Genomic DNA, 18,878 nt, shown 5'->3' with positions numbered 1-18,878 from the left:
TAGATGTTGAACTTGATCACCTGGCTGAAATAGTGTTTGTTGGGCTTTTCCACTATAAAGTTACTCTTTTTCCCCCTTTCCATAATGTACTCTTTGAAAGGAAGTCACTGTATGCAGTCCTTTTAGGAGTGTGAGTATGTGTATGTGGTGGAGGAGTTATACTCCATCTCCTTGAAGGTGAAGTGTAACCTAAATTATCTGTAATTCTTCTGCATGGGAGATTTGTAAAATGAACTTTTAAAATATTGAAATAAACAAGCTTAATTAAATTATTTATTTCTTCTAATACTCTAATTTGTTCTTTATTTTACTGTTACATGATACACATTTTATATAGAATAAATAAAGTTTGAAGTTTAGGTGGCTAGATAAAAACTGAAAATAATCTAATCTCCAGCTCTCCTGTTGTATAGTGTGTGTGGACTCATGACAACTCTATTTTTCTTTTTGAGAGACTATTAATTTTATAAAGGGGATATGTGCTTCTTATTAAAAAAATCAAGCAATACAAAAAGGTACAAAGTAAAATCCAAAAATTCTATTACATAGAAATAACCATTAACATCATTCTATAAAATCTCCATAGATATACATACACACATACATATATACACTGTATTTCCCAGGTATAAGATGCACCTTTTTTTGAAATATTTGGGATCTAAAAACTGGGCGCGTCTTATACAGTGGTTGTAGATTTTTTACATGCATTTCCTGCTTTTGTGTGCTTGTTTTTGTGCTCATTGTTGAAGACAGTGATTCATCAACAGATGAGGACAAGCTAATGGATAGGAGTTTTGACAGTGATGACAGTTGCATGAATTTTATGATGAATAAAACTTGAATTCAATAATTTTATGTAATATATTTTCCCCAAAAAATTTCAGGCCCCAAAATTAAGGTGTGTCTTATACATGGGAGTGTCTTATACATGGGGAAATATGGTACATATATACATACAGACAGGTAGGGACAAAGTTACAAAAAGGCTCATATAATATATACATTGCTACTTAAATTTAACAGAAGAATCTGAAGCTGAAGCAAAATGAAGGAATTACTAAACTTAAGTTAAATGTCCTTTTGCAAGATACATTAATTCTAAAATTTGTTTTAAGATTATGAAAAGCATTAAGGTATGATAAGTCTACATCAGGGGTCGGGAATCTATGGCTCACGAGCCAGATGTGGCTCTTTTGATGGCTGCATCTGGCTCGCAGACAAATCTTTAATAAAAAAAATAATGTTAAAAATATAAAACATTCTCATGTATTACAATCCATTCATTTCCTACCACTCATGTTCATGGTTGCGGGTAGCTGGAGCCAATCACAGCTGTCTTCCGGGACAACACCAAATTTTTATTGGATAATGCGTAATGTACACGGGTGGTTCGTTGTATGGCTCTCACAGAATTACATTGTAAAATATGTGGTGTTCACGGCTCTCTCAGCCAAAAAGGTTCCCGACCCCTGATCTACATGGTTGACTCCTAAAAAGTAACTGAGACAAGAACAGGAGCAAGTTTAATTGCTGAGACTCTAGAGCTTTTATTTAGATACCACACTGCTCAATAGAGGAATAGTACTTACTTATTGACTTTAGAGGAGAGAAACATCAATTTGTTGTTCCACTTATTTATGTACATTGGTTGATTCTTGTATGTGCCCTGACCTGGAATCGAATGCACAATTTTGGCATATGGGGATGATGCTCTGACTAACTGAGCTACCTGGCCAGGGCACAGGTATAGTATTATTAGGTGTGTTGTTATTAGTTGTAAGGGATCTTAGAGGACCCTGAATTCAACACCTTATTCCATTTTCTGCTGTGTATGGTAAAGGCATGATTCAGAGTTCAAGCTTTGGGGTTAGATTGGATTTAGTACCTGCTCTGCCCTTCAGGAAGCATGTGATCATAGGCCTCAGTTTCATCTTCTGCAAAAAAATGGGTTAATAGTCTCTTTCTCATGTGGTTGTTGATAGGAAAAAGTGAGATAATACATGAAAAGCTCTTATGATAGTGCCTGATATATAGTAAGTGCCCAATAAACATAAGCTATTATTATTACAGAAGAATGATGAGCATCAGAACCAATGTATGACATTGAAAATTGTCAGTCACAAAATAATCTCTTTCTATTTCACTCATTTCAGAGTAATTCCTCTGTTAAATCTGCCTATTTTTAAAGGCTGGGGCCTGAGGTCTTAACCAATGGTCATGTGGACACTGGAGTACTGATTATGGGAACAGCTCCCATCTGAGATTGTCACCTGTTTATAATGGACAGAACACACAATTCTAGCCTTTTTACAATCCTAGGCATATATATGCTACTATAACAGTAATATTCACTACTATGCATGTCATCTACATGGACATACACCAAGAACTTTTTGCCTATACTTAAAATTCTCAGCCTGACTGGTGATGGCACAGAGGCTAGAGCGCTGACCCTGAATGCTGAGGTCCCTGGTTCAAAACCTCGAGGTCACTGGCTTGAGCATGGCATCACTGGCTCAATGTTGCTGGCTTGAACAAGGTGTCACTGACTAGCCTTCATCAAGACACATATGAGAAGCAATCAATAAACAACTAAAGGGAAGCAACTACGAATTGATACTTCTAATCTCTCTCCCCACTCTCAAAAATAAAAAATTCTCTTTAAAAGTAAGCTAAGCCTGACCGTGGTGGTGCAGTGGATAAAGTGTCGACCTGGAATGCTGAGGTCGCTGGTTCCAAGCCTCGGGCTTGACTGGTCAAGGCACACATGGGAGTTGATGCTTCTTCCTGCTCCTCCCCCACTCTCTCTCTTTCTCTGTCTCTCCTCTCTAAAATGAAAAAATAAAAATTTTAAAAAAAGTAAGCTAATATTAGTGTTTCTAAATACCCAGTATAAAATTTATATTGAGTCTTAAGTTTTAATACAGGATGGGGCAAAAGTAAGTTTACGTTTGTGAGTACGCAAAACAGTTTATTCTTGTATTAGTATTAATTATTGTATTATTTTTCATATGAATAACTGTAAACCTACTTTTATGCTATCCTCTATCTTACGAATTCTAAGTTTTCGGCATCCTAAGTTTAAAGTAGTCCAATGTTTTCAGCTTACTTATTAATATGCAAATTTAAGGTATTTTTTTTAAATAAAAAGCTTTATAAAAACACAGATAAATTTTACCTCCTATATTATTTCATTGTGATTGCATCCTGGATTTGAATTTCAAGGGAGTTGATGAGTTTTCTAAAAGATGTTCTAAAGTTCATTGTACTCTTATCTTTCTTATTTCTGGATATTAATATATTTATCTTTGATTATAATATACTATTCAGATATTTTAAAATACCCTGTCCTCCCCCAAAATTTAAAAATGATATTTTTGTGATGCAGTTTTTTCAAGTTTGGTTTAACCCCTAAATTGAATTTTTTTTTTTGGTTTAGGGGTAGAAGAAGGGTTGATAAAAAATTCTAATTGCTTCTTTGAGCTGAGACTAAACTGTAGTTTTGTGGGGTTTTTTTAATGCTCAGGAATTTAGAAATATACATCACCACCAAATAACAGAATATATGCCAATTTTCCATTTTGGCTTTGCCTTTCTGCATAATGAGTATTTTGGCTTTTTTTGGCAATCATTAAACCATAAAGTCTACCTTGAACTGTTCACTTGATGTCTAATTTGGGTATGAAAGAGGGTAATTTGATATTTATAAATGATGACTTAATTTCTCCACCAATGAAGGTAACATGGAATAAAGGAGTAAGCTGCACTTGTGTAATCATGATTTTAATACTGACTTGATTTATGTTGGATTAATTAAATAATTTTCTGTGCCTTCAAGTTCTCCTCCAAAAACTAGGTGCAAAGTGGATAAACTACTCAGCTTTGCTCTGTGTGAAGGAACGCTTAAAATATAACCAAACGGTAAGAAATTATAGATGTGTCTAACACAACTCGGAACACAAAATGCAGGAACCATAAGCTATGTTCATCTCTGTCTTCTTTCCAGGGTCACTCACAGTACACAAATGTAGCAAAATCAATGACTGTTGAATTGATGATGACATTACCTCAATTTGCAGAGTTTCTACCTTAATAGCTTTCTAACAGTATGAATAAATAATTTCTTTACAATGATCTCAAAGAGATGGTATAAGTGTACTGGCTGGAGTTTAGAAATCCTTTTCTACACAATACCCCTACCCACTTTGGTAAGGGTATTTTTTTTTTTCTAACAGGATTTGACCTTAACTATTATTGAGAATTTTCTTAGCGAAGTTCAAAGCATTTTACAGGGATCATCTCATTTATCCCTCGAAAGTAAGGCAGAGGCATTATCTCTGCTACAGACTGAGAACACTAAAAGGCCAAGATAGGTGGGGTTTTTTGTTTTTGTTTTGCTAAGATCAAAAAGTAATTCTAGGACACAGCCAGATTCTAGTCTGACCTTGTTACATGATGCTTCTGCAGCACCATAATGCAATGTAGTTGCTTCCGTAGATCTCTTCTTGGCTATGCTGAGGCGTGGAATAATTTCCAGAGTTGATTTCTCATTCATTTTTGGAGCTGAAATGGGTCTCAAGATGTAGATACCAAATAAAACCCTCAAATCCTTCCTATTAGAATTTGGGGTACAGGATACACAGACAGGAACAGGCAGTTTCCTCCCTCCCCACCAAATTTCACTGTCTAGTCTAGTGTTTGTCCAATGGAAAAATAATGCGGGCCACAAATGTAAATCACATGTATAATTTCAAATTTTCTTGTAGTTACATTAAAATATATTTTATTTAGTCCAACGTATCAAAAATCTTATCACTTCAACATGTAATTAATATAACATTATTGACAGAGTTCATTCTTTTTCTTGTATAAGTCTTCAAAATCTGGTGTGCACTTCACACTTATAGCCTACCTCAATTTGGATTAGCCACATTTCAAATGCTCAATAGCCACGTGTGACTGGGGATAGGGGAGGGGGCGTGCCAGCATATCTAGACTTCAGTAGGTTTTTCTTAGCTCTCCCTTCAGATTGGTGCCCTTGAGAAAGGAATGGGTGGCGGGGAAGGGCTCCTGAGTGACCTTGGAGAATGCACTTACATTCAGGTGGTGACTAATAAGAAGCCCCTAGCTTTGCCATTTGCTGATGACTGGGGAGTTACAGACTCAGGATCTATATAGGGCTACAAACCTTCCCAAATGTCTAAATAACCAGTTCATTGCCAGGACCGTGGTCCACGCGCTGTGCGAGGGCCTGGGCTAAGGACTCTGCCAACTTCTAGGGGGCGGCAGATTGTGGGGCGCTGGTACGTGGCTTGTTGAAAGGAGGCATCACCTGAGGAAGAGTAGAGCTCTCAGGCTATCCGAGTGGGTGCTTCTTGAGGGCAGGAGCTCCAACCAGCCGCTTCCCGAAGGCGGAAGCCCCTCTTGCGGCCTCTGGCCGGGCTCTTGGGCCTCACGCGCTAGACGATGGTGCGTGTGGTCGCACCAACGCTCCGGGCGGCCCAGGGCCAGCGGAGGGAGGTTAGCTCCCCGGACTGAACTCCGATCCGAGGCCGCGGCTCGGCCGCGGAGGCGAGGGGCGGGCCCAAGTCTCGGCCCGCGCCGCCCCATGTGACCCGGTCCGACATGGTGTCGCCTCCTCCCGGGGCAGCGGCGGCGGCGGCTCGGGCTCGGCGGCGCGTCGGCCGGTTCCGCGGCCGTTCATGGGCAGCCAGGGCCGCTCGGGGCTCCCGGGGAACGGCGGGCCGGGCGAGGGCGAGGGCGAGGACGAGGGTGGGGAGGCGAGGAAACTGCAGGAAGGGAGGGTCGCGAGGGGGAAGCGAAGGAAGGGGAAGGGAAGAGCAGGAGCGAGACAGGGCGGAAGTGGACGCGGGGCGGAAGGGAGGCCGGAGCCGCAGCGGGCGAACGAGGCAGCGGGGCGGGGAGCCGAGGCGGCAGCGCGGGCAGGCCCGGGGGAGGAAGGAGAGGGCGGCGGAAGCGTGGAGGAAGGGGCGAGAAGGAGCGTGAGGGGAGATGAGGCGAGCGCAGGGGCGGGGAAGGAGGCCGAAGGAAGAGACGATGGGCAGGAGGAACGGAGGGTCAGGACGGGGCGGCGGGAGGACGCGAGTCCTGGGAGAGCAGAGGGACGGGAGGCTGAGGCGTGGGGCGGCATCGCGGGGGCAGGGGCGGCCTTGGTGGCGGAGGCCGAGGAGGAGGCGGCGGCCAGGGAGCCGCCCGGCCGCCCCGCCGCGGGGCCCGCGCTCTGGCGCCTGCCGGAGGAGCTGCTGCTGCTCATCTGCTCCTACCTGGACATGCGGGCCCTCGGCCGCCTGGCTCAGGTGTGCCGCTGGCTGCGGCGCTTCACCAGCTGCGACCTGCTCTGGCGCCGGATAGCCCGGGCCTCGCTCAACTCCGGCTTCTCGCGGCTCGGCACCGACCTGTAAGCGCCTGCTTGCCCGCCCGCTCCCCGCCCCGGGCCGGCCCGCGTCCCGGGAAAGGGCGGGGCGCCGCGGCCTGGTCAGCCTGGGACCGTGTCGCACCCCGAATTCTGAGGCCCTGACCCGGCCTCCGCGTTGGTCCCTCCCCAAGCACCCTTCTCTTCTCGGAGACCCCCATCCGAGAAGCCTCCCAGAGCATCCCTCAGTCTGCATCCTCCCCGTGGGCGGCTCCTCACAATTAGCCATCTTAAGCACTCCCTTCAGCTCTTAATTGTGTCTTTTCACAGACTTTGCACAGACTCCCCGAGTTCCTCAGTCCCAGAGAGCCCGGCTGGTGTGTGGCTTTGGAGGCCTCCTGTGGTCCAGGTCTAGGACTCACGTTCACTGTGTGGGCTGTCAGAACGTTTTGTGGACATTCATCCTTTCACCCTCTTCCAAAGGTTGTTAGGCTTCAGGGCTCAGATAAAATTGAATATGGAGAAAGGGCTCAGACCTGAAAAGAAGGCCCTTGGTCCAAGTGTCAACTATAGTTTATGACTTGTTAGATACAGGCAGAATCACACACAAAAGGCTGCCTGCTTATGGCAGGAGGCTGGGTTAGGTTTAGGCTATATAAAAAGGCATGGAATTGCAACTGGGCTTGTTCTTGGTAGGATCTGAGATCTGTGAGTGAACAAGTTTTCAGAACCACTTAAGTTATGAAATAGAAGGGGAAAAACGTATGGAGTTGGGGGAGTGAAAAGCTTTCAGATTGCACCCAACTCCATCCAGTTTGGGTTAAAAATAAAAGGTGGTTCTAATACAGTATAACAACATGAAGTCGTTTTAAAACATAAAAAGCTATAATACCACCACCTCTAGACAACTATCAACCATTCATTTAAAAAAATTACTGTTTAGTTGCACGCTTCTTTCTTCCTCTTAGTTGCTATCTTACTGACCCTAACAGACCTAGGTGCATAATAAACGTTTGTGGGCTGTACCACAATGAGATTAAAAACACTTCTCTAATATTAAATGTTTATATTATGTCCAGCTTTTTGCTGTTATAGATAACAATGAAATGAATAATGTTCTTTTGGTAACAGCTTTATTGAGATGTCACCATCTAATACATATCTCTTTTTAAATTAGTTAGGATATATTCTCAAGATTGGCATTATTGGATCAAAGGTTATGGTTTTAAAGGTGTACCAAGTCATAGTGGTACCAGCAGTGAATGATTAAACCAATTTCATGTGAGAATCTAAAAAATCTGTGCTATATTGGGGCATACAATGATATTTTAAAGTTTTGTTATTTTGCATTTCTTTTACCACTGATCAGGATAAATATTTTCCCATGTGTTTGTTTTACCTGTGAGGTTGTCTATTCCTAGTCTTTGCCCGTTTATTATTGGGGTCTTGGTGTTTTCTTATAAATTTGAAATTTTTCTGGGTCATAGATACTAGGCTATAGTTTGCCATCTTTGATGCAAGTATTTTTTCCCAGTTCTTTTTACTTTACTGTTTTTAGCCTATAGAAGTTTTACATTTAAATACAGAGGTGAGAAAAAGTAGGTTTACAGTTGTTTATGGAAAATAATGCGATAATTAATAATAATGCAAGAATAAACTCTTTTACATACTTACAACTGTAAACCTACTTTATCCACCCCGGTGTATCAGAATCTCAGAATCTGCCAGTCTTTTGTGTTTTATTTTCTTTTTTTCCACAAATCTGAGAAATTTCTAACATAGACCTGATAAATCTTTTTGAATAGCTACAAGTTTTCTTATACTCTGATTTTTAAAAAATAGTTAACACTTCCATCATTATCACTTTTGTATACAAAGGAGTGAGTTCAACACTTTTATTTTCTAAATGGCTACCTAGTTATTACTGTACTTTATGTTAAGTAATTTTTGTCTTTTTCTTTGTTTTATAAAGCTTATTTTGTCAATTATTAGGTTTATATGTATATATACATATACATACACACATACATAAGTATGTATGTGTATACACATATAGAGTCTGTAGCTGAACTCTCCATTTTCTTCCACGGATATATTTTTCCATTTCCATGCTATTTTAAATATTGTTGTTTTTTGATAGGGTCTAATATCTGTTAGGGTTAGATTATCCTTGTGTGTGTGTGTGTGTGTGTGTGTGTGTGTGAGTGAGACATCTCTACTTCCACTCAACCATCCAAGCAAAAATAAATTCTGTACCTTTTCAAAAGTTTTTGTAGTTTTCACTATAACGTTCTCATATACCTATTACACTTATTCCTAAATATGTTATATATTTTGTTTTTATTATGAATGGAATCCTTTTTCAGTATGTTTTCTAGGTGGGTATTAATGATGTAGAAGGTTAATCTTTTATAAACCTGATCATTTTGTTTAGCTTTTATTTTAGTGTAATTTTGTTGTCAATAATAATAGTTCTCTGTGATCTGGGGGGGAATGTTGTCTTATTACCTGTATTTCTTATAAGAAAAACTTGCAGATACTGTATCGGTTGACCTATTAGAGAAGTTGGTTAAAATGACTGGAACCCAAGCCAGCCGAAGTAAAGTTTGGCTTTCTCTCCTTATAGAGATTGGATGAACAAATGAAAGAGTTGATGTTTATTTTTCTTTTCATATGCTCTAAAAGAGTTAATGGAAATGAGTGTGTGTTCTATAAGCAATAATAGCAATAAAATAAAAATTAGTTTATGGTATAAACTTATTTATAGTGCTTTGAGACTGCAAAGTGATATGGCTTTATTATTTATTAGTCATGTGTTTTGATTTCTTGCCTGTGTCCTAGGATGAGGTATCTTCCAACTTGTAGGGAAGTTGTTTTACTGCAGTACTTGATAAAGAGCAAGGTTACTGTTTGTGTTTTCTGAGTGGAGGGGAAAAGTTATGTGTGTTAGAGCAGGTGGAGACAGTGTTTACCAGTGTGATCTGTTTCTGGACAGCTGTAGAGACGTGATAAGCCACCAAGAGAGGTGGTTGTTATCCCTGGAGGGAGATGGCATGCACCCCATTCCTCTTAGTGCATCAGGGTACCAGGGCCCAAAGTTCAGTGAGAATATGGCTGCTTGGATTGTGGCAGGCTTGTAGTTAGTTCATGCTTTAGGCTAATTAATTGCAACTGGACAGTGGGGTAAGTTTTTGTAAGTACAACATAAAACTTCATTTTATAAGAAGCCATACAACTTCACTGTACCAGTTTTATTTCTAAAGAATGAGAATAACATACCTGATAAAATGAGGCTTAAATGTGTAAGTGCTTCACACTCAGTAGGCACTTGATAAATTGTTGTAAAATGGAAATTCTCTAGTCAGTCGGTATTTTGCAAAAGTGGAGATGGTTTGACTTGGAAATGCTGCCTAAAGACAGAAGGTGAGGGAAAACACACACACTGCTTAGTTTCTCTCACCTGTCCTGAATGTTTTTGGAAACATGACAGCAGAACCTGTGGGCTTAGGGTATGCACTCCCTGCCGGAGAGCCTCTTGATTCTCAGAAACACAAACTGCTAAGGTTTACTGACCTTCCGGCCCAGGGCAAGTCCCATTCAGTTTGGCTGTTTCTAACTGATCATAGCTTTGTTGAGTAAGATGAACTGCTTTGGTTCCTTGTGATTTGTTAATGGTCTTATACTTGTGCTTGAAGGCATTTTGGCCACTTTAAAACCACAAACAAATAATTTGCTTCCCTTTAGGCCTCTTGCCCAAACAGTGAACACTGGTAGGTATCCTGAGGATTTTTTTTAAGTTTTCCCTAGAGTAGGGGGAAAACTAACCTAGTTTAGTTTTCAAAACCAAAACAGTGGAATTTAAGTCTGTCAGTTTATAACGTAGGCTAAATGTAGGTAGTTTGTATGACAGGCAGAAGAGCAAAGATGCTATCTGCAAATATTCTTTTATGTTTTGTAAATATTCTGATACTGAAAATCGACAAGAGCAAAGAATAGAAAGGAAAAAGTATTTCTGTATATGTAAATCTGTTTTTTAAAACTACTTTGGCCAGTCTTGTTAAAGAAAGCTTACTTAATCCTCTTTCTCCCAAATTAAGTCCTACATGTTTTCAAACCTGAATTTTATTTTAAATATCCTTTGAGTAATTCTTGGATGCTCTTGCATTTGCCTGTGATAGATTTGCTTAGAACTAACAATAGGCAGTAAGGCTGTGAGGTGTTTGCCCTGGCATGTACGTTCATTCCTCAGAGTCTTGTAGGTTTGGAGCACTTTGAGGCTAGGGAACTGGGGTATCTATTTCAGTGATGATTAACGTTCAGAGTGGTGAGATGGACACAGATAAGCAGAGTGTGTTTGTTTGTTTTAAAATGATTGTACCTAAGAGCTTTTTTTTTGGCCCAGAAAGCATAAAGTTTCCTTTCCTAACTCTGAACAGAGGACATTGCTGACTGGTTACATTTAAGGCCTAAACAATGATTTTCAGAAAACAATTGCCAACTTAAAGTAGCTTCGGCTTTCTCCTTCACCTTTCTGCCTTACTTAGGGAGGGGAGTCACTTGTTCTCTGGTTCATTGCAAGGTTTCGTATATGGATGTTATTTATCCTGAGCCATTTTGGAAAGGCCTTATTTTTAATGTTTTATGAGTTAATAAAAGTTGAGTTCAGTATACATGCTTAACATAAATAAAACAATACACTTGTGGAAGCAGGAAATGGTCTAGTGCAGTCAGTATCTCCAAACATAAACTCCAAGACCGTGAGCATATAGAAGGGACTTATGTCCTTTCCAGTCTTGTAAAACTTGAATAGTAGGGGATGAATTTGCTAGCTTTCAAGGCAGAAACATGGAGAAACCCAAAGTCCTCACAATCTGCGAGATGAGCAAGGCTTATTGGAACGAGATCTCTGAAAGTATTTAAGTACTCTGTATGTTCAATTTTCTGTGTCTAACAACTCCTGAGGTAAAAACTGTGCTTGAGCCACTGAAATAAAACTGACAGTGAGGTTATTGAGGCAACATACAGATAAAAAAACAACAACTATTTTTGAGTGTTTGACATGGAAAAGAATTACTTTTGTGTGACAATTTAACCTTAAATCTGGTTAACTCTAGTGTTGGATTAGTCTCTGGTCCTGACTCATAACCATGGAACAGGGAGGGGTTCAGGTAGATTCTTCTTGAGGCCAGGTTCTAGTAAATTTTGAAAATTTAAGGTGAGATCCTGTTTGAAAAAATGAGAAAGCTGAGTTTGGAATTTTCAGTGAAAATAGGCATACCCTCCACTTTGATTCCTAGAAACAGAGTTTTTGCTAAGCTCCAGAACTTATCTCAGATATGTCAACCATCAGGTGAGGCTGAGAATCCAAAGATTTAGTTTATTCTTTCAGCAGTCTTGATTAGCTTTGACCAGGAGTCAGATGGAACTTCAGTTGTAATTTATAGAAGCAAGATGGTTCAGCTAATTAAGAATCTGTTTATGAATCCTGAATCATGTAAATATTTGAATTGTACCTTAAACTGAGTATGAGACTGGAGAAAGAAGTTATCTTTTGTTAGAGGTTTGGCTGCCTTGTCTCAACTTTGAGTAAGTTCTTCATTATATCCAAACTGTCCACATTGCCCTCCCTGGAAGTCTGGGCCACCCAACGGGCCCCCGTGCCTGCCTCTCTTTAGCCCACAATTAATTGCTAGTACATTCTTTCTTCTTCTTCTTTTTGGTATTTGACATGAGCTCAAATTGCTGAGAAAGGTGACAACTGTGAAATGAAGACAGGGCTTGGAGACACCTTAAAAAATACATGCAAAGGCTACCAAATGACAAGAGCAGACTGCCAGGCTCTTTCAAAACATCACCACGTCTGTTGACTTTCCATTCCTTGTCCGCAGCACAAAATTGGAGGTCAAAGAATCATAGGAGTTAGAGATGGAAAAGACATTTGGGGTCAGCCAGTTCATCCCTCCACCTTCTCCTGCCACTGATTCCAAACCATTCCTTACATTATATTTTCTCTCCCAGCTCTTGTACGGTTTTCACGGTCTTCACTCAACCCGGCTGTCACCTTGGGGAATGATGCTGGAGGCTCTGTCCAGTTTCTCCTCAGCAAAGAGAGATAATGCTTCTGCCCCCAGGTGACATTCGTGAACTTCTTTGTTGGTGGTCTCAGCTGAGTGGCTGAAGACTAACTGCAAGTCTCTCTGCTGCTTGGTTATGGGGCTTTTCTAGAGAGAACTGTATATTTAGTGTAGATGATGTTGGAGAAGGGGGAAAGAGCTAGGATGCAGTCTAGTTATTTCTGAATTTGTTCCTAGACTTTTGTTTTTCAAGGTTCTTGACTTAATAAAAGAGGGGTGTGTGTGTACAAGATATTGGGGAGGTGGGCAGAGATAAGGAAACTACATTGAATAGGAGAATAAGAGCCCTACCTTGCAAATATATAGATGGGTTAAACAAACATTTTAAAAAATACTATTCCTGTGAAGTAGTAGAGGCTTGTGTCAAGAAATACATGTCAGGGAAGAAACAGTGATGGTTTACTATACAGAGTTTCAGCTTAGAGCCAAGTTCAGAAGAACAGATGGGCTGGAGGCAAGTATTTTGGACTAGGGACACTCTTGCTTTTGGGGGGTCTCCCCTTACTTCAAGTAGTAGAGACAGAAAAGTCCTATGTTTACTGGCTGCATGGTTTGGCAGGGAGAATGGTCATCTTTAGAGGCAGCTTTGGAAGGTTACCCCCAGCTCCCCTTCTTATTCCAGCAGCTGTTGGGAGCAGTCCAGAGGGGGTATTATATTTCTTCTGGTAACTCTGCCAAGAGTGAGAGGAAATCCGCAATCTGTGGGCTTTTTTGGGGGGATGGGGATGGGGTGGCAGGTGATGGGACAGGGAAATTAAATTGTTTTATAGTAAGTATGTTGAGATACTTTTCCTGGAAAGCTGTTTCACTGAAAGGAACAGTATTTTCCCTGCTGACTAGCTCTGTCATGGGTTCATCCAGTACATCTTTTTCTTTCTTCCCTATAGCTCCCATGTTTCTTTGAATTTTCCTTTAGAAAGTCCATATTGAAAAAGTGAGTCAAGCCTGACCTGTGATGGCGCAGTGGATAAAACGTCGACCTGGAAATGCTGAGGTCGCCGGTTCAAAACCCTGGGCTTGCCTGGTCAAGGCACATATGGGAGTTGATGCTTCCAGCTCCTCCCTACCTTCTCTCTCTGTCTCTCTCTCCTCTCTTTCTCCCTCTCTGTCTCTCTCTCTCCCTTTCTCTCTCCTCTCTAAAATGAATAATAAAAAAAAAATCTTAAAAAAAAAGTTAAAAAAAAAACTTTGCTTACATTAAAAAAGAAAAGAAAAAGTGAGTCAAGATTCAGATATGGTTGGTATATGTGCTAAAGCAGGGGTCGGGAACCTTTTTGGCTGAGAGAGCCATGAATGCCACATATTTTAAAATGTAATTCCGTGAGAGCCATACAATATGTTTAACACTAAATACAAGTAAATGTGTGCATTTTATGTAAGACCAAGACTTTTAAAGTACAATAAGTCTCTGAATTCTTTTTAATAATGTTATGCTGTTGCTAACCAATGATGAATAAAGTACTTCTTACCATTAATGCGACTTCTGGTGCTGCATGGTTTTGCTGATGGCTTTGTAGTCTGGTTGTTACGTGGTGAGATTAAGCTTCATGTAGGTGTTGAGACTTCCCTCCGTTAAACGTGATCGTAGGTTGGTCTTAATGTTCTTTAGATGTGAGAAAGACTGCTCACAGGCATACTTAGAGCCAAACATTGTCAGTACAGCAATACTCACACGCTGCAGTGTGTGGTATGTGACGGGAAGTGCATTCCAAGTTTTGACAATCAGCTGGTCTGCAGGTTAAAGTTTTTTCATTTCTCCCCACTTGTGTTTGCTTGCCAACTCTGCTTGCTGTCATGCAAGTCTTTCCAAATCTTCATTCAGTGACTTGAACTTATTCACCCACATGTCTGAGGGCTTCAGGTCAGCAGCTTATAGCTCAAAATTTCTGATGGAGACACCGGGGATGTAACTCAGGTCGGCGCCGTCCCCTGCACACTCGTGTGGATGGGTGATGAACTTAAAAAGATGAGTACGCTCATGAAATTCTCCAAAGCGCGCTTTGAATGACTGTAGGAGATTAGATGTGAAGCCCGCTAGCTGTTGGAGATCAAGATGTTGAGCAGGGTCACTTGCTGTGCATGCATCTTTAAACTCTCCCAGTTTTTCAAAGTGTAGTAAACGACCTGTTTCAATGTCAGCAATGAAGAGTTCCATTTGTTTTCAAATGCAAACACTGCTTGTTGAAGGGATAAGACTGTATTTCCAACGCCTTGCATTTTCACATTGAGCTGGTTCAGATGTTCAGTCATGTCCATGAGATAGCAGAACTTCAGGAGCCACTCACTGTTAGCTAACTCAGGGTGCTGGACGTTTTTCATTTCAAGAAAAGTCTGGATTTCGCTCAGACAAGCCACGAAACGGCTGAGCACCTTCTCTCTTGACAACCAACGCACATTGCTGTGCAGAAGCAGACCAGGATAATTATTCCCAACTTTATCCAGCAGTGTTTTAAACTGGCGATCATTTAAAGCTCGGGCAACAATAAAGTTGACTACCTGAATGACCAGTGACATCACCTCACCAAGCTGCTCGCCACACATCTGAGCACAAAGCGCCTTCTGATGTAGGATGCAGTGAAAACTTAGAATGGGTTTCTTTTCATGTTCATGAAGAAGCGCTACGAATCCTCTGTTTTTCTCCACCATGCATGGAGCACCATCAGTACACACACTGAAATAAGTTTATCCATTGGTAGATTTTTTCTTTAGTGAACTCAGTGAAAGACTTGAATAAATCCTCCCCTCTTGTTTCTTTCATAGGAAAAACAGCAAGACTTTCCTCACGTAGTGTGTCACCAACAGCATACCTTGCAATCACGCTGAACTGGGATAAATGGCTTATGTCTGTTGACTCATCCAAAGCGAGAGAAAAGAATGGTGCTGCATTTATGTCCTTTGCTTGTGTTGCCTCAATTTGATTTGCCATCATGATGGTACGATCGTGAACAGTTCTTGCCGACAGAGGCATGTCTTTTTTTTTTTTTTTTGTATTTTTCTGAAGCTGGAAAACGGGGAGAGGCAGTCAGACAGACTCCCGCATGCACCTGACCGGGATCCACCCGGCATGCCCACCAGGGGCGACGCTCTGCCCACCAGGGGGCGATGCTCTGCCCCTTCGGGGCGTTGCTCTGCCGTGACCAGAGCCACTCAAGCGCCTGGGGCAGAGGCCAAAGAGCCATCCCCAGCGCCCGGACCATCTTTGCTCCAATGGAGCCTTGGCTGCGGGAGAGGAAGAGAGAAGACAGAGAGGAAGGAGGGGGGCGTGGAGAAGCAGATGGGCGCTTCTCCTATGTGCCCTGGCCGGGAATCGAACCCGGGTCCCCCCGCACTCCAGGCCGATGCTCTACCGCTGAGCCAACCAGCCAGGGCCAGAAGCATGTCTTTTATTTGTTTGATTATCTTGTCTTTATTCGAAAAGTTGTCAAAAAGTTCATTGGCAACATCAAGCATGAATGTTTTGGCGTACTCCCCATCTCTGAATGGCTTTCTATTTCTCACAATTGCTAAAGCACCAGCAAAGCTAGCCAAATTCCAGTCACCTTGTTGGGTCCAAACAAGAAGTTGCTACTGACTAGCTTGCACTCTGCACAGTAGCTCTTGACATGCTTTCTTCCTGCTGTCCCCTGCTGGATATTTTGATGTAAATGTAGTATGGCGTGTGTCAAAGTGCTGCTTTATATTTGACCGTTTCATCGATGCACTTTTATCATTGCATATTAGATACACTGCAGAACCTGCTCTCTCCACAAAGGTGAATTTCTCTGTCCATTCCTGAAAAGTATGATACTCCTCATCTTTTTTTCTTTTAGCCATCTTCTTTGTCAAAAGGGTTTCTGCAGCCTGACCAGGCTGCGGCACAGTGATAGAGCAGGACCCAGGTTCGAGACTCTGAGGTCGTCAGCTTGAGCGCGGGCTCATCTGGTTTGAGCAAAGCTCACCAGCTTGGACCCAAGGTTGCTGTCTCAAGCAAGGGGTTACTCGGTCTGATGTAGCCCCATGATCAAGGCACATATGGGAATGCAATCAATGAGCAACTAGGGTGTCGCAACGAAGGACTGATGATTGATGCTTCTCGTCTCTCTCCGTTCCTGTCTGTCTGTTCTTATCTATCCCTCTCGCTGACTCTCTCTCTGTCTCTGTAAAAAATAATAATTTTAGAAAAACAACAAAAGGGTTTCTGCAATTAGCTAGCTGACTACTTGATTAAAAGGAGGGAAGTTTACTTCCTGATCTCACAACGACCTGTGTACGTTAGGCATTATCCAATAAAAATTTGGTGTTGTCCCGGAGGACAGCTGTGATTGGCTCCAGCCACCTGCAACCATGAACATGAGCAGTAGGAAATGAATGGATTGCAATACATGAGAATGTTTTATATTTTTAACATTATTTTTTTTATTAAACATTTGTCTGTGAGCCAGATGCAGCCATCAAAAGAGCCACATCTGGCGCGCAAGCCATAGGTTCCTGATCCCTGTGCTAAAGACAGGCTTTTCTCTAGGAGTGAGTTACTAAAGGAGAACCTCTCATTCATTACTTATCTTGGCTGCAGTTTGACTTTATCATAATGGCATAGGAACTAGAATGGTAAAAACTTTCTGAGTGGCTTCTGGTTCATATTCTTTCTATCCCTTCATCCAAATTGAAAGAGTATCAGGGATTTTAAAACTCGGCCACTAACACTGAGAATCAGCTTTGGTGATTAATATGGAACACAGATTAATAACTATGAAATAACCCTGAGAAACACAGTAGTGTGTTTCTCACATTTCAGATGGGGAGCCCTGGGAAAAGTCATTTTGAAGGTATAAGAACAAAGTTCACTTCTGAGTTTGTTAGTGCCCAATTCATGACTCAGAGGATGGCCTGTTCTCAAAAAGTAGTGGCATCTTTTTTTTTTGCTGTTTATTCTCAGAAAGTGCTAGCTCAGCTTTGTATTGTGGGGTTCTTGAAAAGCTGATTCTGTAATCAAATCAGCGTGGGATATGCTGTGCTCCACATCTCCTCTCTTGGGGATTCACAGTGTTCATTGGTAAGTTAAAGGCACTCAGGTGTCCTGTGATAGAGACACTCATTTAATTTTGTTTCATCTAGCATTGTCCAAAAATGTCTTGATCATAACATTCTTTTTTTTCACTGCTTAATATCTCTTAACATCTTTCAGAACATGCATACTGGTCAAGTACCCTGCAAATATAGAACTTGACAAAAAGCAGGAGGAAATGAATGTGAACATGACCATAAATCCTAAACTCACGTAAGGAATTAGGGTTATGCCCAGTGCTTCTAAAACAACTTTGGGCAGCTTTGACATGTGGGTGTCACATTAAGATATTTGATCTGCTCAGATTCCTTTCCTGGGAGCCTCTCTAGCATAAGAATTCTGAAGTGTTGGGTGAATTCTTGAAGATGTCCTGTGTTACACATTTTTAAGAGCCTTTGGAGCTTGAAGATAGTGTGTCCAGACTACTGAAAATCTATAGATATTGTTGAAAGTATGACTTGCTAAAGGGAGAACTGTACTTTTGAGAACTATTTAAGCAGTTTCTATCAAAATAGCTATTATGCTAGGACCATGGTTCTTACCTTTTGTGTATGATATACTTTTGTGCGATGTTAGAATTTTTGACAATACATTAAAGGATTAAAATGTGAATGTCTTTTTTTTTTCTTTTAAAGCAAGTTTCAGAAAGTTGAAACATTTGTCTGTTTACTTATTCACTGTTTAGTATGTTCCTGTTTGAGTAGAACTATTACTGTCCTGACCTTGTTCTCTTATAATATATTTTGAGGTAAAGTTTTTTCTGTTCTTCTGAACATTCAGTCTTCTTATTTGCAGCAATTGTGTCTTGAGTCACATTGTGGCTCAGTGATATGTCTGACAGAAAGCATTCTAAAAGTGTAGCTCTTTTGTTGGATGAAAATAAATTCTATAAATTGTTTAAAATTTGATGGTATGCTTATTCTGGGTTCCTGGCATATCATTGGTTGAGACCTACTTTTAGAAGTACGAAGAGGTTTAAGACTTGATCCTGTGGAATTTATGATTGTATTGGACAAACAAGACGTACAGCTGTGAAAAGCTAACATGCCTAGGTTTATGGTAGGTTCAGCCTACGGTTCACATGAGAGGAAGAGGAATATCTGGAGGAGTCAGGGAAATAGAGGCTTAAGCTGGATTTTGAAGAATGGGTGCACTTGACTAGTGCCCAGAATAGGGAAGGAGGCATTTGTCAAGGACAAACGTAGGCTGGTGCTGGCAATATAGGAGAAAGTATGGGTATAGTTATAAATGTAGAAGAGATGGACTTGGCTGGAGTTCAGTTACATAGTGTGGAGCCATGGGAGGTCAGGTTGAATGAGTAAGC

At 41.2% G+C, this 18,878-nt stretch overlaps 1 protein-coding gene, 1 long non-coding RNA gene and 1 other non-coding gene across 6 annotated transcripts in view; 1 reads left to right on the top strand and 2 right to left on the bottom strand.

The window, feature by feature from the left end:
- Positions 1-6,367, bottom strand: part of LOC136311089 (uncharacterized) — a 35,082-nt gene extending 28,715 nt beyond the window's left edge. The window contains exon 1 of the long non-coding RNA XR_010726683.1: positions 6,288-6,367. This is a non-coding gene — a long non-coding RNA (uncharacterized lncRNA). The remainder of the gene's footprint in view (positions 1-6,287) is intronic.
- The window catches only part of FBXW4 (F-box and WD repeat domain containing 4), a 107,357-nt gene continuing 94,172 nt past the window's right edge, over positions 5,694-18,878 (top strand). For all 4 annotated transcript variants that reach the window (XM_066240292.1, XM_066240289.1, XM_066240290.1 and 1 more), the window contains exon 1: positions 5,694-6,421. In XM_066240292.1, the coding sequence (XP_066096389.1) occupies positions 5,706-6,421 (716 nt within the window). In that variant the 5' untranslated portion in view covers positions 5,694-5,705. The remainder of the gene's footprint in view (positions 6,422-18,878) is intronic.
- On the bottom strand, positions 15,803-15,879 carry TRNAS-GGA (transfer RNA serine (anticodon GGA)). Its single transcript has one exon. It is a non-coding gene; the product is annotated as a tRNA-Ser (tRNA).

This window comes from Saccopteryx bilineata, chromosome 7 (assembly GCF_036850765.1).
Source record: "Saccopteryx bilineata isolate mSacBil1 chromosome 7, mSacBil1_pri_phased_curated, whole genome shotgun sequence".
Taxonomy (NCBI): Eukaryota; Metazoa; Chordata; class Mammalia; order Chiroptera; family Emballonuridae; genus Saccopteryx; species Saccopteryx bilineata.
The sequence above is the reverse complement of the archived record's forward strand: the minus strand, read 5'-3'. Positions and strand labels throughout refer to the sequence as shown.